Source organism: Salvia splendens, chromosome 8 (assembly GCF_004379255.2).
Source record: "Salvia splendens isolate huo1 chromosome 8, SspV2, whole genome shotgun sequence".
Lineage (NCBI taxonomy): Eukaryota > Viridiplantae > Streptophyta > Magnoliopsida > Lamiales > Lamiaceae > Salvia > Salvia splendens.
Genome location: NC_056039.1, coordinates 34,601,252 through 34,627,540, shown reverse-complemented (window position 1 = coordinate 34,627,540; position 26,289 = coordinate 34,601,252). Strand labels below are relative to the sequence as shown.

The following is a 26,289-nucleotide window of genomic DNA, read 5'->3' as shown; positions in this document are numbered from 1 at the left end:
AGAATCCAGCTAGTAATATTAAAGATGTGTTGGATCACTCACAATAGGAACTCGTTTGGCCGCCATGCGGGACGGCTGTCGCGGCAACGCCTATTGCGGCCGCCGAGCCGTGGGGAGGAATGCGATGGGCGCCGAGCGACCACCATCCCATTTTTAATTTAAATTTTAATTATTTTTATTTCATTTTCTCAATCCATCTTCTCATTTCACTCCTCCACACCTAATTTTTTACACTTCTAGCTAAAAGTGGTTTTTGGTGGTGATGAAGGTCCAATGGATAAACACATCTCGGACGCCTTGTTGGAGAAGACGTCTACGGCAAAAATTGGAATGACGCAATGAAGCAGAGCTGGAGTCGGTGGTCCCTCGACCGATCCAATATTGACGTACAATCATCTGTGACCACGTCGGTGCCCACGGTCGGTTGTTTTCTAACTACTTTGTCGAGGAGGCACGGTGGGAGGCGGCGGTTTTCCGTCGGCGTTTTAGAATGCATCGAGACCTTTTCCTGCACATTGTGTCGGCGTAGGGGGAGCTTTATAAGTACTTCCGAATACGATAGGATGCCAGCGACAGGCCCGGACTAGCACCGCTACAGAAGTGCACCGCTGCAATTAGGCAGTTGGCTTATGGAGGACTGGGCGACATGTTCGACGGATACCTTCATATAAGCGAAAAAACTGGCCGCCAGTGTGTGAAGAATCTTTTGTCGGGGCGTCATCGAAGTATTCAGGGCCACGTATCTTCAAAAGCCGACCCCTCTCGACTGCCATGGTCTGATGAATTTGTACGGGAGGGTGCACAACTTTCCTGGAATGTTGGGTAGCATAGATTGCATGCAATGAGAATGGAAGAACTGCCCGACCGCTTGGAAAGGACATTTCACGACTGGGTTCAAATGCAAGAATCCCACAATGATCCTCGAATCCGTTGCTGGACTACCAGCTGTGGATTAGGCATGCGTAGTTCGGGGTTGCTGGATCGAACAATGACATCAATGTCCTACCATCGTCGTCCCTCTTCAATGACCAGTGCCTTTTGTGGGTCCGGCAATCACTTTCATAGCCAACGACAAACGGCAAAAGACAAACGATCCAGGTATCCCGTATTTGTGAAAACGATCAGATGTCCAACAGATCCAAAGAAAGTTTACTTTACACAACGGCAAGAGAGTGCACGGAAGGATGTGGTGGGCATTTGGTGTGTTTCAAGCGCGATGGGCAGTGGTGAAGGGCCTGACACGAATGTTCAATGAAGACTGCATCGCTGATGTTATGTATGCATGTATCATCATGAATAACATCATAGTCGATAATGAAGGTACAAAACTCACCAATTGGGCAAATGAAGATGTTGTTGGATCAAGCAACGGTGAGGCCACCGCCCCTGTACTGATGGGTGTACCTCATGGCGACGCTGAGAGGCTCCAGGCACTTGTTAGTATGCGTCAGCAAAAAAGGTGATATTCAACTTCAGCACAATATAATCGAAGAGTTATGGGCACGTAGGGTTTAAACATAACTATTGATTCATTTGTATTTTATTTGAAAGTTTGTTTATCGTTGCATTGTTTTCCAAAATTATAATATAATGAAGATTTTATGTGTTTTCTATGTTTTTTTTTCTCTAATTAATTTCATTTTTGTTGTTTTATTTCTAATAAAAACACCAACAATTAAAATGAATTACATTGGAGGGTTGATGGTTGTGGCATGTGGGAGGACTGATGTTATGGCAGAGGAATTTTTGAGAGGGCTACGAGAGAGCTTATTCTATTGTGAGTGCTCGAATGTTTTAATTTTTAAGTACTTCGTTTGTCCCAGCTAAGATGACGCATTTTTTTCGCACTTGTTATGAAAAAATGATACTCCTTCTGTCCCCCAAGAATATGTAATCTTTCATTTTTAATCCGTCCCACATGAATATACACCTTTCTAATTTTGGAATCTATTTTCTCTCTAATGAGGTGTGACTCACTCTCTACTAACAATATTTTAATTACTTTTTCTCTCTACCTCTCTCTTACTTTATCAATTGTGCATTAAAACTCTTGCCGAATCAAAAGTGCATATTCTAGATAAAGTGGAGCGAAAATAAAGTAAGAAAAAAAATAATACAGAAGAGAATCTACTTTATATTATTCTCTTTATTACTTTACTTTCTCTCTACTTTAACTATTTATTACTATAATCTCATCTATATTTTTCTCTTTTACTTTACTTTCCCACTACTTTTAATTATTTAAAATACGTGGTATAGATGCATATAGTTGTTTGTAGGTATGCGTTATATTACTAACTCACCCTTCAACTAAATGATAAACATTGAATCATTAAATCAAGACAAAAGATTATTCAAATCACGAGTATCAATATATTGTACAAAAAATGTCAATTAGAGGTATTAATGTCAATTATAAAAAAGTAAGTTATAACTTATAACTAACTTTTAAAAAATATCTCAAAATTTTAAATGATTATAACTATCTCAACTTAAATTAATTTTTTACATAACATATATCAAATCAAAGATAATTTATAAGGATTCTAACGAGATCTTACTTGCATATGTTTCGATGTCAAAAATTGAAAAAAAATTCTTAAATTTTCATATTTTCCAAGTAGCAGTTTAATGTCAACATAGCTAACATAATATCTCAATGCTAAGTTGTGTTGACATATTCAATCAATCGTATTGATATGTTTAATACACTGCATTGATATTTTGATCCAAAATTTTAATATTGATAGTTTTCTTTATCTTTTTAAATTTAAATATTAGTAATAAAATGAAATTTGGATGCAATTTATTTAAATTAGTTGTAGATATTGATTCGGCTAGCAAATGGATTCATCACACCCTTGTTTTGCATAGGCTATAGAGGCAAAAGGTGTACGCATAAATGTGTAATTTGGTCCACTTCACCTCCCTCTCTCATGATGCTTGGTCCAAGTCAATTCCTCTGCTTTCCTTCCCTTGCTGAATTATGCCACTTCCACCACCTTAATACCTCTTCCGCCACCGCATCGCCGCCGCCGTGGACGATACTACCTCGGGTAACTCTCCTTTCAACTGCCCCACCGTCCAGATTGACGATTTTCGGTTAATCATCGTCCTATTTCGAATTCACGCCTCTCGTTTCTCTTTATCGCCTTCAGATTTAGGGGTTTATTTTTTCCTAGTTGTACCTTGAATTCTTTGCTTTTTTGTGCGTATGAGAGAATTTTGTTTTGTTTCAGCTTCTGTCGGGGAATTCCAACCTTATGAGTTATGCAGTTTATGTATTTGCGTAAATGCTTACTTCAACTGTTTTAAGTTTGCAACTTCTTTCTTTCATTGTGAATGGAGCTTGTTCGGAATCATTTTATAAATTCCTGGAGTCCACATAGTCTTTAAATCGACAGTTAAAACAATTTTCATGGATTCAACATCTATATATTGATTGAGGGCTTTCATTTCAGAGCATAAATTGTGACTTACTTTTCTTTTGATTTTTATTCATTGAATTGTTTCAGGTCTAACTTAGCCCCTCTCTGTAGCTGCAGTATTTTTGAGTAATCAAAGATGTAATATCCTATGTTTAGCTTATTTGCTTGATCGAAGCTTAGTATTTTTCCATGTTTGTTTTTTTAATATCATGACCAGCAGGATGTTTGTGAGTGACTATATCTTTGTACACATGCTGGATGTCTTTTCTGATTTTTGTTCTCTTTGCTGTTGGCTTGGTGTCTTATCTTTCATGATATTAATATTTGTTTACTTTTTTCGGGTGACCAGTGATAATCAGCTATATATTTCGTCCAGCTATTCCAATACTGCCTGTGTTGTTCTTCTTTAATAGTCAATCTTCATTTGCTTTCCCAAATATTAATAGGAGTATAATTTTTGTCTAATTTGTTTCTTGAGTCCATGATGGCTTCTTTAGCAACGTTTCTCTTACCAACCTCTTAAGTCTGGGAGATTATTATGCTTTCATGGGTGGATGATTTTATTGCATTATCAGGTACTATAAGGGAAGGACTTGATGGGTGCAGTTTATTCTAAGGGAATTACAACATTTCTCTTACCAACCTCTTAAGTCTAGGAGATTATTATGCTTTCATAGGTGGATGATTTTACTGCGTTATCAGGTACTATAAGGGAAGGACTTGATGGGTGCAGTTTATTCTAAAAGAATTGCATCAGATCAATAAATCAAAACTTCATGTCAGGTGAACTGGAGAATACTTCTAGCACCAACTTAGTGGTTGGCAACATCAAAGTAAAGAGGCTGCATTCCCTTTGCCCTCTGAGAAGATAATGAGCGACATACCGCACACAAAAAGCTATCCTAATGCCAAGCAAGAGAAAGATTCCTGCATAGTGACTGAGAAAGAACCAAGTCATGTATCTCAAAAACAGAGTTCTGATACAATAAACCATACATCATCTTGTGATAAGGCCTCCCTTGTAACCAAACATAAACAATATGATGTCCATCAGAGACAAACCTCGGGCGGCACTCATGATTTTCCAGAAACCCATGGAGAAGAGGGAATTTGTTCATGGAAGAATGAAAATGAGGACTCAGATATCTCGATGGAAATACCAAATTCAAGTCCATGCATTCCCTCACAAGAATCTGATCCAGCCTCTCATGTTATTGGAGATGTTTCTAGAATCCTAAAGGATAAACCCACTGATTTGCACTCAAACCAGAGCCCTGATGTTGGAGTAAAAACATCTTTGATATGTGATGTAGAAAGAACTCCTAAAAAGAGGGAGATGGTAGCAGGTAAATCACTGGCCATACAAAGTGTCAATGGGGTGCCTTCATCCCAGTCCAACGAGCAGATGCTGACTCAGTCGCCTCATCCTGTAAAAGTTTTGGAGAAATTGCAGCCCAGGCGGTACCCAGATGCTGGAGGTAGTAGTTCCCAACATGATCAAGTGACCATCAGTTCGGGCCACTCCAAAAAACTTTCTGCTTTACCAAAAGAAGAACATCATCCTGACAATTTACAGCCTAGAGAGTGCATACGTGATAGCAATCATGCATTATTGGGCAACGAAGAAAAAGATGCTAACATTAAAGGCAAGTCATTTCAAAGGTCAAGTTTGAGCATGGGAGTACCTGTATCTGAACATGGTCAAGATAGCTATGCATATTCTAAGAAGTTTGAAAAAGTGGAGAAATTGCAGCCTAGACGAAACCTCGACTCTGTAGTTCAGGAATCATGTGCTGATGTTGGAAGTGCTCCCTCCAAAGCACCAGACAAAGGATTAGATGATGGCTATAGCTGGAGGAAGTATGGACAGAAGCTTGTAAAAGGAAATAAATTTGTTCGAAGCTATTACAAATGTACTTATCCCAATTGCCAGGCTAAAAAACAATTAGAGAAATCACATGATGGGTGTAAATCGGACAACAAGTACCTTGGGAATCATCATCATCAGAAACCACAGCAGAGTCCTCAGGTGACTAATACTCTTCAAGTAAGAACGCCAGAGATGTCCATTGCATCTACATCAAAAGGTAAGTGTGAATATCATTTAATGTTTTATAGTATGTCGTACCATCAGCAGTTATTGATTTTGTGGTCACCTGTCAGCCAATGTTGTGCCGATCACCACGCATGTCAGTTCAGATCAATTGGCAGAACTCTCACCTCAATCAGATGTTGGAAAAAGTGCTGATGGTTTGTCGGGAGTAGTTTCCTGTTCAAATAACGATACTAATGATCTAGAAGATTTCCCTGATCCCAAACGGCAGTATGTTCATTTCGAAGCTTCGGATATCATATACTCTATTTATCAGTAATAATTACTGTTATGCTAATTGGCTTGCCTCTGCAACAGGAAAAGAGGTATACGTTCTGTAGATGGTGATGTAATAAATAGATCTAGTTCTGATTCACGGCATGTTGTTCAAACTTTGAGTGAGATTGATTTGGTTAATGATGGATACCGGTGGCGTAAATATGGGCAGAAGTTGGTAAAAGGCAATCAGAACCCTAGGTAACTGAACTTTTCATTTCTGCACATTACATTGTGTAATGACCTTACCCAACCTTGATGTAAATCATGCTGACCTTTGCATCAAATACTATCTATACAAGTGAGTCAAAATCTACTTTCTTTAATAACATGTTCCTTCGGTCGACAGCCCTTCTCCAATTTCTGACAAAGCTGTTAGGTAGCCTTTCCACCTAATCTCAGCCCCTTATGTTGTGCAGGAGTTACTACAGGTGTTCAAACACTGCTTGCCCGGTTAAGAAACATGTCGAAAGAGCCTCACATGATCAAAAGTTGGTCATTACTACGTATGAAGGAAAACACATCCATGACATTCCCACTTCCAGGACTGTTGGCCAAAGCATAGCCAGAGGTGATGATGATAATATGGTTAGCCCAAATGGTGAGTCTAGTTCCAAACCCAAAGACAAGAGCCCTGTTTCACTTGAAATGGCTGTTCGTGTTATTGCAAACTGAGCTTGCCATCAACTCTAAAGATGCTTGTTACATCACCTCAAAATTGTTATCAGCGTGATTGTATTCAGCGACATATTTTTCTTTATCATTCTATTGGGGTGGTGGACGGACACTTCTTCTAGCTCGACGAGTGATCGTTGTAAAAGTTCAGTAGTTTAACTTGTTGATTGGTTGGACCCAGGCTTTGGAATAATTTGTATTTGTTGTATAAATGTGTTCATGTGAGTTATAAACTGTAGTGTAGATTACCCATTGTACATATTCTTTGCCATTGATGATAATGCTGTTATTATTATTCTGTAAAGCTTGAGCATTGGGAATCTAAAACATGCTAATAGAGTGAAATGACCGGATTTCTTGTAATAGTAGTGTTGTACAGTTATTTTTGCTTTTTAAGTACTAATAAGGTAAAAAGCTTAGGTCTTCATGTCACTTCCAAGCAGAAGCAGCGACTAAGTCTCTATTCAACCACCCAAGAAACAGAGCTCCATCTCTCTCTGAAAGGCTATATCCATCGCAGTAGTTCTGAAGCAGAGTCTTGATGGTGGCATTCACCAGAGAGCTCAACGGGTTAGGGCTGAAACCGGCCATAGTGAAGCGCGATCTCCACTTCCCATGCGGCTCGTGCCTCTCGACTCTCTCAGCCCCCTCGCAGGCTATGATGTTCACAACATCTCTTGCCAAGCAGTGCTGCTCCACATTTATCCTCTCCTTGTGCTCCCTCTTGAGTGTAACGTTAATGGACTCGAACATCGCCGTGTAATAATCCAACGCCTCGACAAAACGAGGATAGAAAGCCGCAGTGTTGGTGTTGAGCTCATGCTCAACCAGTGTCACCACCTTAGGGTTAAGCCCTTTCACCATCCTCAGCAGCCTGTCTCTGTGGTTCTCTGTGCTCATGCTCTCGTCGGCCATCCGGTGCAGCATGAAGGCGAAGTTCACCGCCAACGCCTCCCCAGCCCGGATCCCAAGATTCTCAGCCCGGACCTCGCAGGCCGGCACGGCCACAGCATGGAATGTGAAGGGAACTTTGAAGGCTTGAGCGAGCTTAGCTAGCCTCCTCCCCACCATGTTCAACCCTCCTCCACGAGCATATGGCGAGGTAATGTCGTCCACACCCGTTATCCGGATATGTGGCGGTCCACCTGGCCGGCCCCCAAACGCCTGAATCAGAGGTATCCACTGGCTACCCTGACCTATCTGGAAATCAATAATGTGAACCCTATTCTCATCTTTCATTGCTTCCGCAATGGCACCATTTGCTGACATATAACCAAACTTGAAATAAGGACACACCTCATACAACATGTGCATATAAGACAGCAGCTCAAAGCTAGCAGGCTCTCTCAGTTTCAAAGACTTGTTGATGGAGCTGCCGGAGGCGCTCATCAGCGCCACCAACCCCTCCAGCATGTACGCCCCCAGGCGCTGCACCGGTGCACCAGAAACTGAGACCAACTGGCGCAGCTCGGACATGAGCCACTGCGCCATCAACCAATCACAGTTTGACACGGCCTTTGCACAGGCCGTAAGCAGCTGCTTGAGGTCCCCTCGCGGGATCACCTCCATCAGCTGCCTCCAGCTGTCTATCTCTGCGGAGGCTAACCTAGTTGCCACAGAATCGTCATAGGTTTCAAGAAAATCAACATCCGGCCCGAACATCACGGTCTCCAGCTCCTTGAGCTTGTGCTTCAACTCGCTCACGTCTTCCTCATCGTTGATCTGCAGACCTCCTGCAGGGTAGTCTTGATGAGACAACGAGCTCTCATTGGGAGAGAGGCTGACCGTTGAAGCTGAGTGATTCGCAGTCACAGTGGATGACTCCAGTGAGAGGAGAATTGAGCAGCCATTACCATTAGTAATGTTGCTGTAACTCCATAGCTGAGGGCTGTTTAATGGCTGACAATGTTGAAGGGAGTAGCCCTCTAGCTTTCTAAGAGGCTGACAATACCATGTATTAGACATGTTTGATCTTACACCTACCACTCAAAATCCCTTGTTCAATAAAAAAAAACTGCACAAATCCAGAAAATGAAACTAGAATTAGCAAACCAAACTATTTAGCCATCTGCAAAACTAACTGATTCAGTACAAATTATACACCATCAAATCCAATAACACTGCATAAAAGTTAAAACAAATTCACACTTGTGATTAACAAGCTCTGGATTCCTTACTGCCCTATTTATAGGCAAATGAGTTCTTCCACTGTAGAAAATGAGAATGTTGGTGGAGTCCACTAAAGGAAACAAGCTAGAAGTTCCAATCATGTAGAAATTTTCATTCGGTAAAACTCCCTAATTTCTTTGAAGCATCAAAACCGGCAAGACTTTGATCAAGATTGTATGGGGTCAAGCGACTTCCACCTTCTTCCCATAGAAAAACATTAGTTGACATAAGTCAAACAACTGAAAATACAAGAAATTATGAACAGCTCACATCTTGTTACCCTGCACCCTTAGAAAAACTAATGTAATAGCCTCAAACAAATCCTAGTGTGAAATGCAGGCTAAAATCCAGCTGAAGAGTGAGAGAGAATGCAAGAATTCAATCTCTATGATCACTAATCTTATTCAAATCAACTTTACTCTTTCCTCAACTAGTTTCTGCTGCAAATCAAAACTAATTAAGCATAAATGAAAACCTTGAATTTGTTGTATGGGAATACAATCAATCGAATTACAACCTCTGGAAAGAAAATTCAGATGAAAACAGAGGAACTCGATTAATATTCGAAACGCCTGTTCAACAAAAACCAACCTTTAAAATTTGTAACTCCAAAGAATCCAAGTTTGTTAGCTCTCTATTCAATGTCGTTACACCACCAAGAAGCAGTTGTTCTTTAGAGAGAGAAATGGCGGATTAGAGAGAGAGTAGAGGTTGCTGAAAATCAGAGAGCTAGAAATTTTATAGTAGAATCATCTACTATTATAATATAAAAAATGAGATAAAAGAAGCTGAGAATTAGCTGAATTAACGCAATTGACACTGCGGATCTTAAAATAATTGGCCTAAGGCCATCCACAATAGAAATAGTCCCGTCATAGCCTAGCCACAAACTCCTCCTACCACATCATCAACACTAAAAATCCTCCTGCCACATCATAAATAGCCCAGTCATAGCCTAGCCACATCATAAATAGCCCAGCCACATCAATAGCCACATCACTAATAACAATTATATAAAAATGAAATAATTAACAATCACACAATATACGGAATTTAATTTACGAGACAAATACGGGAAACATTAATAATACTATTAAAATTTTAAAAAGTACAATAATTTAAAAAAAGTACAATAATTTAAAAAAATTACAATAATTAACAAAAAAGTACAATAATTCACTCCTCTGCTCCGTCGTCGTCTCCTCCGTCGTTGTCGGCACCATCGCCTCCGCCTCCGTCGCTACCATCGCCGCCGCCTCCGTCGCCGCCGCCTCTACTCCCGGCGGCTTCCCTCCGTGCAGCCTCCAAATCCTCCTGCATGCTCAGGAGCAATGTTTGAAGCAAACTCTTCTCCACGGGGTCCACCGCCGCCCGCCATTCGGCCATCGTCTTGACCATCTGAGCGCGCGTTTGTTGACGCGCGAAGAATTTGAGATCCGCTGTGGATTGGCCAAGGGGGGATGTCGACTGGACCTCCTGAGAACCCCCGACGACCCCCATCGCCTCCCGTTGAGCCCGCTTGTGCCCAACCGGGCGAGTTCGGCGAGCGAACGAACGAGGGGTCGGGACCTCCTGGGCTGTCTCGGGGAGGTCGTGGGAACCACCACTGCTGCCGCTGAAATCACCGGTATAGTTCAGTCGTTGCTTCTTCGGCCAGCCAGCGTCGACACCTACTCGGAACTTCTCGGAGTCGCTCAGCACAAGATAGCAGTTCCAATAGGTGAAGTCCTTATACAACCCCTTCAGGGGGAAGGCTTTCTCCGCTATCCTCCTGCAGTCTTCCTCCGTTTGGCTACTGCTCATCATGCGGATGGCGTTGGTGTACAAGCCCGAAAATCGAGAGACCGTAGCCCTGATTCGGTCCCACCCCTTCCGGCAATCCTCCCCGGGGCATCGCCTCCCCTCCGGGTAAAACCTCTGGTAGGCTGCTGCTATCTTGCCCCACAAGTTGACGATCCTCTGGTTGTTCGAAACGAGAGGATCGTCGCAAACACTCACCCGCGCCTTGGACAGCGCGACGTTCTCTGCGTCCGTCCACCTCCTCCGTACCGAGTTGTCGTCCTCACCCGGCTGCGAGGACTCGCTGACCCTCTTCCCCTTGCTTTTCTTCTTTGGGGCGCCACAACCCTGCCCTGCGCCCCCCGTTTGAACGGGAGCATCCGGAACACCGAGAAGATCTAACCCCAAGTCATCGAAGGAGAAAGTGTCAAATTGGGGCAACGGCTGCGCCTCCGTTGGGGTCGATGTGTGCGACGAACCAGTCGAAAAATCAAAACTGGGGCGATAGACGTCCCCCGGCGTCCCCTGTGTCGCCGGGGATCCCCCCGTCGTCCACTGCGTCGCCGGTACCCCCCGGCGTCCCTTGCGTCGCCTGTACCCCCCGAGCATCATCTGCTTCCCGGGTGCCCACCCCGGCATCGCCGGAAACCCCCCCGGCGGACTCTCCCCGGCTGGCATCCCGGGCATCATCTGCTGCCACGGGTACATGTTGTAGTATGGTGGCATCTGACTCCATCCACTTCCCACGGGGACCGGGGGAGTTTGAGCTTGAGACCCGCTACTCCCTGAAGTAGGCTCGTTGTTGAGATCCATTTACCATTGTTGATCTTGTACATAAATTTAGATAGAGAGAGTACTCGTTAAAACAAGTGGTGCGAATGAAAATGACGTGCAAGGCGCGTATATATAGTGTTTCGAAAAGAAAAGAAAAAATCGCGCTAGGCGATCCGGACGCTGCAATAGCGCCGAGCGGATCGCCCAGCGCACCGCCTAGCGCCACGGAACCGCCGAGCGCTAGGCGGTTTTTAATTCCGGAAATGGTTGGGCGGTTGCAATAGATCGCCTAGCGCACCGCCTAGCGCCGGCGCTCGGCTAAGCGGTGCGCTAGGCGCTATTGTGGATGGCCTAAAAAATACTTTCTCCATCCACCAATAAATATCTAATTTTGTTAATTTTGTTCATCCACCAATAAATGTGTCATTTGCATTTTACTATTTTTATTAATAAATCTCACATTCCATTAATTTTATTTCACTCACACTTCACTATAAAACTAATAGTATGACTCACTTTCAACTTAACATTTTCCACTCAATTTCTAGTACATTTCTTAAATTCGCGCCCGGTCAAATTGATCTTTTAATGGTGGACGGAGTGAGTACATATTCCCTATATAGTATATTAAAAATATTAGGAATTTGTCAAAAATATATTATTCCCGGGGTTCCTTACATAATGAGAATTTTTTATCATGAGATTTAAGAAAATGAGGTTTTATTAGTTAAATGGAGGAGATCAAAGTAAGAAAAAGAATAAAATAAAGATAATAGACTAAGAAAGAAAATGTCCATTTATCTTAGAACTTCCCAGAATGAAACTACTTATCAAGCGACAAAGGGAGTACAAAATATTACTATTATATTTGTTTCCTAAAAATATAAACTTTAAAAATGATATAGATTTTAATATAAAATTAGTAAAGTAAGAGATATGAATAGAAAAAATGAGTAAAGTAAGAGAAAAAATATTGAAATTAATGTTATAGTAGATTATAAAGTCTATTTTTTAAAATGAAAACTTTTTATTTTTGGGAAACGGACCAAAAAAATTAAAATTTGAAGAAACACAACCAATAGTAAGAATAAATTACAACGAGCATGTGGTTGGACATTGCCTATTTTTTGGTAGAAAGTAAAATAATAATAATAATAATAATAATAATAATAATAATAATAATAATAATAATAATAATAATAATAATAATAATAATAAAAGGGTAAAGTTGTCTATATAAAGTGACAAGGGGATAGAGAGATGACGTAGGAGCAAGTGCATTCCACCTCACCTCTCACTATCTTATTTAATCTCTTATATCCCTACCGTTCATTTAATTTTGAGGTACGCATAATTAATTTGAAAAGTTTGAGATTCAACTCAAGATAATAACGTGGATTACAAGTGTGCTGAATTAATATAAATAGACCTTTTGTATGATTAATATTGTCGGAGTACTTTATCAACACATGTATAGTTCTATATGGATATGATTACAACACATACTAATTGATTAGATATAATTATGCCCTTTTCTGCACTAATCACTTTTCAAATAAATTTAAACTTGTGTGATTACAAATTACTCCACTTAGTTTGGTTACTGGAGTTTTAAAAAACTTAAAAGTTAAAGTGGTATATGGTGGAATCTTACAAACAATCACATAAAATCTTTATTAACACAATGCATGTTCAATTTAACAATCTCCAGTGAAAGATGACACGATTAGGAAGTAAACAATGTAAATAAGAGAATTGTGATCATGAGTCGAAAATGTCCTACGAATCACAAACGATATTCCCAATGAAATTGCAAAGGGATCAAAGCAAATAGAGTTAAGGAAAGAGGCAATTGTGTTGCTTGTTTGTCTCCCATATAACTAATACCAATGTCCCACACAGACTCATAATTTTGTCAATTTCACTTCAATTTTTAAATCCCTTTTCATACTCAATCAACTACTTTATTTGATAAGATAGAATGTCCGAATTTAATAAATATTATTGGAGTTTAAAAAAGATGTGATATCTATTATTTTAATGAGTAGTGTTGCATCAGAGAGTACCAAAAAGCTGTGAATAGGGTTTTTTTATAGTAGCAAGGAATATAAATCATAAAGCTCGATGTAAGTGGCACTTATTAAATTGGAAGATGTTTATCTACATTTTAACTAAAGAGGACGTTAAATATTTAAAATAGAATTATATACTCCATTAAAAGAGAAATTTGACTTGGTAGTTAAAATAAGAATCAAGATTGATTATAAAGTTTGTCATTGATGGGATTAAATCAAGTTTTAATTGAGTAAAATCTATACTATTAAGCTAAAAAACTAACTTCATATACAGAAAAAAAAACATTAACTGATTTATTAACTTTATATGCAATATAAATTATTTTTTGTAACCCCCCAATATATTGAAGAATCTCAATTCAATAATTGCATGCGGATGGATAATATTTTGATTATTTTTTTATGTTGGTCACAGATCTTAGTATTTTAGTCCCATTTGATGGATTAAATTAAATTAGTGCGCGTGCACGTAAATATATGATATGAATAAGACTTTTGTGGATGCAAGTTGCAAACTAGTTTTGTCTGTACTTTAGTTTGTCAGTAGTAACTCCCTCCCTATGTAGGCCACGCACTATATATACATGCACTCTCTCCATCCGCCATTAAGAATCTCATTTCTTGGCGTGACGAGTTTTAAGAAATGTTAAGAAAAGTGGATGAAAATTAGTTAATGGAATAAGAGTCCTACATATATATTAATTTTAAATGAAATGTGAGTGGAATGAGTTAGTGGAAGGTAAAACCCTATTCAACGCCGTTTATGGTAAAAGTGAACCGGGATTCCTATTCGCGGATGGACTAAAACGGAACTGCTATTCGTGGATGGACTAAAACGGAAAAACGAGGGAGTACATAACTATTTGGAATTGACGAATATGTTATAACGAAATACTCCTAGTACTCTATATATTCGCTCAATCGATTCTCACTTTTAAAAAGACTTATTTTGAACATCTCCCTGAGTATATATTCGGACAAATTTCCAGAATCTGAAGCATTTTAGTTCAAGAGTATATATACGACTACAACCTTTGTCTTGAAATGGTAATTGACGGTGGAGAATGACTGAGAGAGAATTTGAATATGGTGGTCGACAATAAAATTAACTAGAAGATAAAAGTAAAGAATTGGAGATTGAGGTATAGACATAGTAGTAGTTGGATGGTTTCTGCCTTTGTCTCTAAAGTTGAAGTCTTTGCTAACTCACTTGGGTCCCAAATAGACATCATTTGTTTGTTCTATGTTATCAACTTTTTGGCATTAAACGAGACACCAATACATGTTTGATAACAGGTAGTATTTCAAATTTCAATATAATTAAGGAGGGAATGGGATAGGTCATACATATATCCAAGCTAACTTAATGTTTAGCTAAGGTAATTTTTTATACTCCTATATAAAAAGATTAAAATATACCGTAATTACTAATATTGAAACCGAAAGCTCTAAAAGTTTAATTAATATGGAAGTCTAATCCTAGAATTATTGCTTTAGCACGATACTTAATTCCGATTTGAAGTTTGAAGAACCCTAGCTAGATTAGCCATGCCATTAATTAAGAAGTTCTTTTAATATATACTATTCACTTTTTTCTAATCATGGTACATGTGTTACCTAATTTATTAAAAAATATATAGATGAAGTACTCCTACTATCTTAATGGTAAGTATAAATGTAGATGTGAACTTTGTACTATGAGATAATGAACTATACGTATCAGTTAGTAGTAATTAGAATGAATAGATAGTACAGTATAGGGAAAAAGCAAGTTGTAAAAAATTAAACTCGCAATTAATCTTTGGCATATTCATGACCTACTATTAATATACTCCGTATATGCAAGTCGGAAAAATACTTTTTTTTAGGAAGTCGAAAAATATAGTATGAAAAAGAGTTAATACTATATTGTATGGTCAATACATTAAAGAGTAATAATATAAGCAATAAATGTTCAAGCTAATTTATGAGTTTTATTATAGACCCTGAAAAATATAGGGCTGAACAATTGAAACTATCAAAGCTAATATTTAAAGAGTCTCATTCTTATAATTTTTTGTGTTTAAATTGTTTTTGATCATATATATTCAAGCAAAAATTTCATTAAAAGTTAATGTCGAAGTAATACAAAAAAAGATACGCAAGAATCCAAAGCATATAGCCTTTTTGTATCTTGAATTGTTAAATTACCTATACTCTGTACAGTAAATAAATCTCCCACATTAATTATCAAATATTTAGGCCAAGGCCCACCCCATAAGTCTAATTTTTTAAATAAATTTCAAAAGCACTCTCCCACTCTACAACTCAGCGCACATTGTTCATATGTTTCCACCAAGCTTGAATTATCACGAAAAAAATTGATACATGTCATGTGCATATTTATAATTTCGAGTTACCGAATAGGAACACGAAGCCACATTCATAATCACACAACCGTTATATTGATGTATGCCTCATATCTTATACATTCATGATCACACAACCATTATATTGGCATAAAAAATGTATATGCCTCATTATCATATACCTTGGGATCAACAATACAGTTTCCATACGGATGAGATGTTTTGATCAGAAATAGAGCTGAAAAATAAGCAATTGGATGAAAATGGTGGCATAAATATAGCAAGAATCAAGAATGTAGTTTGAATAAAGATGAGATCTTTGATCACTGAAAATCTGATATAAAAAAGTAGCATAAAGTTAAGTTATTTGATCAAACTGCAAATCAAGATATCAGATAAAAAAATATTAATAGGAGTATAAATTTGTCTAGAATCATGAGTGAAGTTTGCATAAAGATGTGTGATCTTTGATTAGACACGGAACGAAAAATCAGATTAAAAAAATTGTTTAATTTACCATGAATCAAGAATGCATTTGCATAAAGTTGTGATATTTGAACAGAAACACGGCTATATATATATTGATGATGCAAATCCAAATCATTAAACCCACCAGAAAAATTTGTCGGATTGAGTTCAAACTCACATATAACAAATGAAAATATTTGACAAGAATTTCAAGCAAGAATCCAAAACAATTAACAAATGAAATGAAGCAAGAAATATTTAAAATTACAACGAAAAATAATGTAAAAGCACACCGTTTTCATGCAGTTCCTAGCTTAAAATTGGGTCTAACTACTAACAATGGAATTATAAATATTGGGCCCAACTAAGCCCAAATACCCCAGACTTCATATATTAAGCCTATCCAGTTAATTTGTAAATTACTGTGGTACTAGGAGTATTATTCATTCCTAATAATCTCAAATTAATCCGTCTTAATTTAATGTAACCCGTTTTAATTGAAATAACGAGTCAAATCAACCGTCGATCACAACTAGAATTGAGGGGCGATCTTGTAATCTGGCAACGCCCATAGCTCCCTCCATTAATAGATCCGCGTGATTGGTGATTTACTCTAGCTTTTTCGAGTTACATAATCGAAAATAATGTACCAGTGGCGGAAATTCGACTTCTTCGACGAGAAGAAGACCAAAATCCCTGAGGAGATCGAGGGCGAAATCCGATGCTGCTCCAGCGGCAGAGGTAGGATCGTCTTAGGCTGCCGCGACGGCACCGTCTCTCTCCTTGATCGCGGCCTCCAGCACATTTACTCGTTCCCGGCTCACTCCTCTTCTGTTCTCTTCCTCCAGCAGCTTAAGGTATTACCTATTTTCGCTTCTTTTTGTATGTATGCGGATTCGTCTTTCTGATTTTGACTTATTTGAAGACAATCCCCAATTTTTTTAATTGTTTCTGTAATGGAATGTTGAAGCAGTGGAGCTACAATAGCCCTTTTTTCTGCTTTTCTAGTGTTGTCTTCCAGTGGTCTAATTGGCCAAAATTTTATGGCTTTACTGCTGAATCAGCAACGGAACCTCTTAGTGACTGTTGGAGAGGACGAACAATTGCCTCCACAGAAAGCAGCTGTGTGCTTGAAGGTTTTCGATCTCGATAAAAGACAAGAAGAAGGGTCGAGTACTTCAGCTCCAGAGTGCATTCAGATTTTGCGAATATTTACCAACCAATTTTCTGAGGCAGAGGTACATAATAATGCAGCTTCAGTGCTAGGCTTGTTTATATGTGTATGCACATTTGTGTAAACTGATGCCACTTGTTTGTTTCACATTTTCAACTATATGTATGACTGCTTATGGAGAATTCTCCTAATGTTTGTCTTACAGATCACATCTTTTCTAGTTTTTGAGGAGGCTCCTCCAATAATATTTATCGCCCTTGGGTTGGAGAATGGCTGTATTTATTGCATTCAAGGTGACATTGCCCGTGAACGGATCAAGCGCTTCAAGCTTGAGGTTCAGAATGGTCAACCCGGAAAAGTACATTCTCCGATTACTGGAATTGGTTTCCGTGTGGACGGACAAGCCTTTCAACTCTTTGCTGTCACTCCGAGCTCAGTGAGCTTGTTTAAAGTGGAGGCTCAAACACCTACTGCTCAAACGCTTGATTACATAGGTTCTGAAGCTGGAAGTGTGGCAATGACTGATCACTCGGTAGGCTACTCATCTTGTATGTATAATATGTTAGCTTGTTATGCATGTGCCGTACTTTAGCTGTAACCTTTCTCCTGTAATTACTTTTGGATTAGGAATTGATCATTGGTCGGCCCGAAGCTGTCTATTTCTATGAAATTGATGGCCGAGGCCCATGCTGGGCTTTTGAGGGAGAGAAGAAACTTGTTGGGTGGTTTCGTGGCTATCTCTTATGTGTTATTGCTGATCAGAGAACTGGGAAATATACTTTCAGCATTTATGACCTGAAGAACCGCTTAATAGCCCATAGTATAGCGGTTCAAGAAGTTTCTCACATGCTCTGTGAATGGGGTAATATATTACTCATTATGGCAGACAAATCAGTTCTTCTTGTTGTAGAGAAGGATATGGAAAGCAAGTTGGATATGCTTTTCAAGAAAAACCTTTACCCAGTGGCTATTAATCTTGTCCAGAGCCAGCAAGCTGATGCTGTGGCTACTGCGGAAGTGCTAAGGAAGTATGGTGATCATTTATATAGCAAACAGAGTTACGACGAAGCTATGGCTCAGTATATCCATACCATTGGGCATCTAGAACCTTCGTACGTCATACAGAAGTTTTTGGATGCGCAGAGAATTCACAATCTAACAAATTACTTGGAAAAGTTGCATGAGAAGGGTCTTGCTTCCAAAGATCATACCACTCTCTTGCTCAACTGTTATACCAAACTGAAAGATGTTGAGAAGTTGGATGTATTCATAAAGAGTGAGGATGGAGTTGGGGAACATAAGTTTGATGTGGAAACTGCAATAAAGGTATGTCGAGCTGCCAATTACCATGAGCATGCAATGTATGTTGCCAAGAAGACTGGGAGACATGAATGGTACTTGAAGATTTTGCTTGAGGACTTAGACAGATATGAGGAAGCATTGCAATATATAAATAGCCTTGAGCCAAATCAAGCTGGTTTGACTGTTAAAGAGTATGGAAAGATTCTCATAGAACACAAGCCTAAGGAGACAGTTCAAATATTGATGAGGCTTTGTACTGAAGAAGGAGAATCTGCAAGGGGGGGATCCTCATCCTTTCTAGCCATGTTGCCATCTCCTGTTGATTTTATCAATATTTTTGTGATTCATCCACAATCGCTCATGGAATTCCTAGAAAATTACACCAACAAAGTGAAGGATTCTCCAGCTCAATTTGAAATCCATAACACCCTGTTGGAATTATACTTGTCTCACGATTTGGACTTTCCATCTCTTGCACAAACTGGTAGCATTGAAAATGCTGAACCTACAGCAGATAGGGAATCCAGTGCTGTTGTGATGTCAAGAACACAATCTAATGGGAAGATGCAGTCTGATGATGCATCCCTGGAGAGAGATCGCCTGGAGAGACGTCAAAAGGGGCTGGTCTTGCTTAAAAGTGCATGGCCATCTGAGCAGGAGCAGCCACAATATGATGTTGATCTAGCAATAATTCTATGTGAGATGAACTCTTTTAATGAAGGGCTTTTGTATCTGTATGAGAAGTTGAAACTATATAAGGAGGTGATTGCCTGCTATATGCAGGCACATGATCATGATGGTTTAATTGCATGCTGCAAGAGGCTGGGGGACTCAGGTAAGGGTGGTGATCCCTCTCTCTGGGCCGGTCTGTTGAAGTACTTTGGTGAACTTGGAGAGGATTGTTCTAGAGAAGTTAAAGAAGTTTTGAATTATGTTGAAAGGGATGATATTTTGCCTCCGATTTTAGTTCTTCAAACTTTATCTAGAAATCCATGCCTCACACTTTCTGTGATCAAGGACTATATTGCTAGAAAGCTTGAGCAGGAGTCAAAGATGATTGAGGAGGATCATACAGCTATTGAAAAGTATCAGGTACATTTTTCGCAATTTAAGAATATTTAACTTGGGTGCAAGATATATGCATGCTGATTTGTCTTTGTACAGGAGGAAACATCATCAATGAGAAAAGAAATCCAGGATCTCAGAACAAATGCAAGGATCTTCCAGCTTAGCAAGTGCAGTGCTTGCACCTTCACACTTGACCTTCCCACTGTCCACTTCATATGCTTGCACTCGTTCCACCAACGATGTCTTGGTGACAACGAGAAGGAATGTCCAGAATGTGCTCCCGAGTATAGAGCTGTTTCAGAGATGAAGAGAAGTCTAGAGCAGAATTCCAAAAGCCAAGATTACTTCTTCCAGCAAGTGAGAAATTCAAAGGACGGTTTCTCCATTGTTGCTGAGTATTTTGGTAAGGGAATCATCAGCAAAACTAACAAAGGACTCGTTGAAGCTCCTAGCCAGACCAATGAGTATACCAACGGCAACTATTGAGAACCCTCTTCGTGCCTAACTACAAATGATTCTGTAATCTCTCTATCTCATGCCATGGCTCCTGAACATCATCTACATTTTTGCTTGATGGTCTGTTTAATTTTAACTTCGCAACGGTGGCCAAAATTTTCTTCTTAGAGGGTTGGTGCTTGATTTGGTTCAACAGCTTTTTGGTATATATTGGATAGATGGCATTGCTATGTTCCCAGAAGATTCCATATGTTTGTATTTTTAGCTTTTGTGGTTAGCTGAGTCCCTTTTTTTATTATTTGGCCACCAATTAACTTTATGGAACATTGGATTTGCGATGCATTGTTTGTGCATATTTCTTGGATTGTTGTGAGGAAGGTTTGTTGTTGGAGTTCTCTTAGATGTATTTCAATAATTATGAGTTCCTTCACTGGTGGTCTAAACAAAAGATAATGGGCCTGAAGTGGCCTGCTAAAGAAGTCGTGGATTGATTCATTCACACAATCTCTCTTTTAGGATTATGGTAAAAAATCAATTCCCACCATATCACTCCTTCCTTCAAATTTACTGTGCCATTCGCACAGTAGGATTTGCTGTGCCAAAGCATGAAACGCAAGTATATGAGTAGTTAATTTCTTTTCTTCCATTTTCATTTTTAGCATTTTTTTTCTTGATAAACGCAAATTTACTATTTTTCTTAGCACAGTTGATCTATGTTACAGCAATATTAATGTTCATTTCATTTACGTCAGTCCATTCTTTCTTTTTAATGTTTAAATAATTTGTAGTCAATCATATTTTAGGAATGATTTCCATTATTACTTTTATATTTTTAAATAATTTTTAGTTAAGTACTATCAGAAATGGTTGTAATTGATTTATATGGTCTTTTTTTAAAATTAAAACATTAAGAACAAAAAGAATACAAATGCTAACAAAGAAAATGGAAGAAAAGAAATTAATTACTCCTATACTTACGTTTCATGCTTTAGTCTTTTGCATTTACAGGGCCGTAGTTTTAGCCTTTTACATTTACAAAATTTAATACTCCTACTATTAATTTATAGAGTTAACCGCACAAAAGGTCCATAACTTTTCGCCTTGTAACAACAGAGACCCCTAACATTTAAAAATCCCATCACATGTATCTAACAAAATATATAATCACAAAGCTTGTGTTTTTTGCCATTTTCCGGACGAAAATGCCCAAATGAGCTGAATGACAGTTTAGTCTCTTTACCTACCAAACCTGCATTTCTGCACACCCTATGCTGCACATCTAGTCTGCTGTGTAAGAGATGCCTCTTCAAACATAATAGACTCTATTTTTCCATTCTCCTATTTTCTTTCATCTTTCCCTCTCTAAATGATTTCATTCCTTTCATTTCATCTATGTCGGCTTGTGAAGTGAAGTTCTGTTTGTTTTTGGTGAAGTTCCCTCTCTAAACATAATAGACTGGCCGAACTTCTGTTTGTTTTCTGTAAGTTGTAACGGGTATTTTGCAATTGTGGTTTGTTCGGCCTACCACGCTGGCGCTTTGACCTCGGGGGCGCCAGTTCCAACACACCATCAGAAGTAGTCTTGGGCCAATTGTCCACCTCATTGATTGGGTAAAGGTCATTCTCGTACAACATGATCATTGTTGACTTCAAATAATAGCAGGAGACGTATCGCGTCACATCGTCGCTATGCTTGTTGATTGTTGCGATAGCATGAGTGCACGGGATTCCGGATAGCTGCCACAATCTGCAGGAGCATTTAAAATCGCGCATGTTGACAACATATTGGCCAGACGGCCGAGTTACTTGGTACGAAGACTGTCCGTTCCATGTAGCCCTCCACGATGAAGCCCGCGAGTACCACTTATCCACAAGCTCCTTGATAACAGGAGGGACTGCGTGATCGTAGCTTGATCCACTGGCCTCTGATCTGAATCCTTTCCATTTGACTTTTTCGAATGTCCTCCAACATGCTGATAATTGTTTTCTCTCGAGCCAATGCAATCTTCGAATTGAATGTCTCACAAATGTTGCTGAGGAGCACATCACAACAAGTATGTGGAGAGAAAAATGCCTTGACCCACTTTTCTTTGGGAGCAACTCCAGAAAGCCACTGATGTGCTTGGAGATATATGGTCTGCAGAGCATCCATCTTGTCCACATAATGTTCGAGGGTGGTACTCGCGGCAATCTCCCACAACCGGTCTTTGAAATTTTCTCCGACAAATCTCTTCTTGAAATTGTTGTATATGTGCTTAACACAGAAGCGATGCTCGCTCTGTGGGAATTCCTCAACAATCAACTTTGCAAGGCCCTGATGTAACACAACAAAACAAAAATTACCACAAAATCACAGTTCTAGTACATAATGTATTGATCAAATCACAGATAAAATTAAATCACATACCAAGTACAGTATGTAATATTGAAATCACGGCGGCCACATAAACACATATCGTGGGCCATTTGCATGCAAGTTAAGGTCATCAGACAAGTACTCCACGAACCACTTCCACTGGACATAACTCTCGGCCTCAGTCACAGCCCAAGCAATCGGCCACCAGCCATTGTTGGGATCAATTCCCATTGCTGTCATGAGCTGTCCTTTGTACATTCCTCGCAAGAAACAAGCGCCGAAGAAGATAATTGGCCGACATAACTGCATCCATCCCTTTTTCAATGGTCCTAGACAGCAGTAGAACCTCAGGAATCTCAGACCCACGGTGCCAGAATCTCTCGTATTCTCATAATGTATATGTATGCTGTCCGCTACAATTCGGCTTTGTAGTAGAACAAGTTTCTGTATTGGGTTGCCGCAGAGCCGAAGATGTCGTCCAGTGCGTGCTCTCTGGCCCGATATTCCTTCATCCTACCTATCTTCAGCCCAAAATCTTCATCGACACACTGCCGTATAGCTGCCAGTGGAATGTGAGGGTTGGCTTTGATCTTCTCCATGAAACGCTCACCTAGCCACTTTGTCGTCAGCCACTTCGAATCCAACACCTGAGAGCATGTGTGCGCGTGATCGTGTTGCATATTCATCACCACATAATCCTGACCGTTGTGTGTTTCGAGCTTCCTCAAGTACACATACCACTCACAGCCTTGCCCTTTACAAATCGCACAAAGTTTGTCGCCGTCATTTCTTTTCACGTGCACCCGCCTTCTGGTCATTATTGCGTACTGCCTCAACACGTCATAGAAGAAATCTCTATGCTTAAAAACATCACCAGTCTTCCACAACGGAAGCTCATTAGGCATGAGCTTGAACGGGGTAAACTTTATGCCTCTCTTCTTTAAACCCTCCAAATCTGCAAGGTCATCAATATCTTGTAGCTCGTCCACAAATTCTTCCTCGAAAAGTGGGTTATCTGTCATGTTCCTATTTTCCACATAAGGCGAATACTTCCTCCGCCGTTTATCCCCTGACACCCCTGACCCCGGCTGGTCTACATTCTCTGGCTCCTGACTCGCATGTTGTTATTGGAAAATGGATTCGTAATATAAAGTAAAAAGCTGCTCATCTCGGCACATGTGTGCCAACAAGATAAAATGGTCCATCTCATCATCTTCATCATCAGTCTGCGGTCCCTCGTTATGGAGATGGCAGCCATTCGGAACGTACTCAAACGATGGAATGTATACCTCATCTTGAGGTTCTACTTCCGGCCCATCATGTACTTCCGGTCCACCCTGTACTTCGGGTCCAGCTTGTACTTCCGGTCCAGCATGCACTTCAGGCCCATCATGTACTTCATGTCCAGCATGTTCCACATCACGTTCAAATCCGAACATTAGCAATTCATCCGAAATCTCCTCGATAATGGAAACTTCCGACTGCAGTTGACATTGAGGTTCGTCTGAACAATCTAGGGTCGGGTTGTACACACTGTCTTCAACATATTGAACATCTTGGCTATGAATTGATTAACCCATCTGATTTAAACATAAAATCACAAATGAACACCATACATACAAACATAAATCACAACTCTAGTACAAAGGTGTGCACTAACCTCTGCCACGCTATCAGGGTCTACAATTGCTTCATCTTCATGTTGTAATTCTTGGTGGGAGTGATCTGATTGCCCAATCTGACAAAAAAATGAATCACATATGAATACCAAACATAAATAACAAAACACAAACATAGTCCATAGTGGTGTACTAACCTCTGAAGGGTCTACAACTGCTTCAATCTCATGTTGTAATTCTTGGTGGGTGTGATTTGAATGTCCCATCTGACCAAAAGATTAATCACATATGAATACGAAACATAAATCACAAATCACAAACATAGTCCAAAGTGGTGTACTAACCTCTGAAACGCTTTCTGGGTCTACAATTGATTCAACCTCAACCTCAGGTTGTATAACTTGTTCACCATGTCTAACTTGTTCAACTACATCTTCTACCTCAACCTCAGGTTGTATATCTGTCACAGAGGGGTGAATTGGAGTAGGCAATGATTGCCCAGTAGGAGGTCTTGACATGGGGTGAATTGGGGTTGGGACATCTTGCACCACAACAGCTTCGCATGCATGGACCTTTCCTTGTCCAACAACTCCATCGACTGCATCATCTCTTCAACCTCCACCACAACAGCTTCGATTTGTTCTGCACTACATGATGCAAATTCATCCATTAAATTCTTACGTGCTGCCTCCTCTTCCCTCTTCCATTCCCGACGTTTGACTTCTAAACTTTTGGTCAAATACTCTTCAAACTCGACATCCCTAGGGTACCACTCAAGCATCAATAATGGTGCTGATGGTTTCTTTTGCTCCTCGTGCTGATGTTTCTTCCTTTTCGGTTTACGCTTCGGCACAATTGCTTTCGGTTCGTCAATCTCTTCAATGACCACCGTGGTTTTTTACAAGCTTTCACAAATTTTAGAAACTCCACCGCTTCTTCCTTTCGCTTCTTGAGTAAGGCGACCGCCTCTGTCATCTCCACGAGATAAATGTGAACTAGCTTTGTGCTAGTAGCCGCGACTTCGAGAAAAGAGGTCAGATGTGGATCGTTAATAATGGGTAGCAATGGACCTCCTATGTCCACGCCCATACAGCCATCACTGTACCTTGGATGAACGTAATAGAACTCACAAACGGTTTTCCTATCATACCTCAACTGCAACACCATACTGGAAAGATCTAAGAGCTCGAATTGGAGAATATTGCAAAAGTCAAAGAATGTCAATTGCCCCCTCCCCCCAACATACTTCTTTTGTCCATTGATTTCGAAGATTGACCATCCATGATGAAAAGCGACGGAAAACATCCCGAAACGGTCCCCTGTTAGGGTTTGTATAGAGTTAGAAAAATTCCAAATTTAAACCAACAAATTTCACATATAAAGTCCTAAATCACAGTCAAAACAATTTCCCAAACGCGACGACATCAACACAATTTCACAAAATAACCAATTTTCGGAGCCCTAAATCACAGTCAAAATCGCTTGCTTTGAATTTTTAATTAAAGTGAACGATTTGTGCAATTTTAAATTTGAACTTACTATATTCTTCTTCCGAGACAAAGAAATCCAACCGAGGATTGCGAATGCTCCATGTTTCTGGGTCTACGTCGATTATCTCCGGTCCTCGACCGTATCTACCGTATGTAGGTGATGCCGGAGGTGATGGTGATGAAGACGATGGCGTTGGCGGCTTCTTTTTTGCGCCGTGAAGAACTACGGGAGGAGGACGCTCCAGTTAGGAACCTTTTGTGCCGTTCGGTCTAATTTATAAGATTAACCTTTTTCCTAATCATCTAAATACTAGTGATAATCTTTTTCTAAAAAATACGTGGAGATCGAAAGGTTATAAATTTAAATTCTAACTAACTCGTGGTAAATTGCTAACTATAGTCAAACTAAATGATAACTTCATGGAGTATTAAATTTTCAAGTCAGGGGTCAAGATACTTCAGCCTCGAGTATTAATACGTGTAAAAAAATGTCAAATAGGATATTAATGTTAATTAATAATAAATTAATTATAAATAATTTATAAAAATAATTTTAAAACTTTAAATGCATATAACTATCTCAATTTAAATTATTTTTACGCATAACATGGAATATCAAATTAAAAAATAATTTTCTAAAAATAATTTTGAACAATTTTCATTTCAAGTCAAAATGAAAAAGATTTACTAGAAGATTACTAATATTCGAGATTCGAGAGACGTACTGTACTAGCAGAATT

At 39.5% G+C, this 26,289-nt stretch overlaps 2 protein-coding genes and 1 pseudogene across 5 annotated transcripts; 2 read left to right on the top strand and 1 right to left on the bottom strand.

Annotated features, from left to right (window-relative positions):
* Window positions 1-3,070: 3,070 nt before the first annotated feature.
* On the top strand, window positions 3,071-6,775 carry LOC121744381 (annotated as a pseudogene).
* A 28-nt stretch (window positions 6,776-6,803) lies between these two features.
* LOC121744382 (scarecrow-like protein 21) lies at window positions 6,804-9,377 on the bottom strand. Its single transcript, XM_042137903.1, has 2 exons — window positions 9,232-9,377; window positions 6,804-8,485 (listed from the first exon to the last, which is right to left on the bottom strand). Exon 2 carries the CDS (start codon window positions 8,434-8,436, stop codon window positions 6,901-6,903), a length of 1,536 nt encoding a protein of 511 aa, XP_041993837.1. The 5' UTR covers window positions 8,437-8,485; window positions 9,232-9,377; the 3' UTR covers window positions 6,804-6,900.
* A 7,252-nt stretch (window positions 9,378-16,629) lies between these two features.
* Window positions 16,630-20,461, top strand: LOC121743842 (vacuolar protein-sorting-associated protein 11 homolog). Of its 4 annotated transcripts, none has more exons than XM_042137217.1 (5): window positions 16,630-16,941; window positions 17,149-17,322; window positions 17,464-17,790; window positions 17,886-19,652; window positions 19,725-20,461. In XM_042137217.1, exons 1-5 carry the CDS (start codon window positions 16,729-16,731, stop codon window positions 20,112-20,114), a joined length of 2,871 nt encoding a protein of 956 aa, XP_041993151.1. In that variant the 5' UTR covers window positions 16,630-16,728; the 3' UTR covers window positions 20,115-20,461. The 4 variants fall into 4 exon arrangements, with proteins under 4 accessions (XP_041993151.1, XP_041993153.1, XP_041993154.1 ...); XM_042137219.1 differs by having other exon boundaries at window positions 16,804-16,941; window positions 17,055-17,322; XM_042137220.1 differs by having other exon boundaries at window positions 16,805-16,941; window positions 17,093-17,322.
* The last annotated feature ends 5,828 nt before the right edge of the window (window positions 20,462-26,289 follow it).

Coding starts and splice junctions, on each gene's coding strand:
- LOC121744382 (XM_042137903.1), bottom strand. CDS start 8,436: ATGTCTAATACATGGTATTGTCAGCCTCTTAGAAAGCTAGAGGGCTAC.
- LOC121743842 (XM_042137217.1), top strand. CDS start 16,729: ATGTACCAGTGGCGGAAATTCGACTTCTTCGACGAGAAGAAGACCAAA. Junction 16,942..17,148: donor TCTTCCTCCAGCAGCTTAAG/GTATTACCTATT, acceptor CTGCTGAATCAG/CAACGGAACCTCTTAGTGAC. Junction 17,791..17,885: donor TGGCAATGACTGATCACTCG/GTAGGCTACTCA, acceptor CTTTTGGATTAG/GAATTGATCATTGGTCGGCC.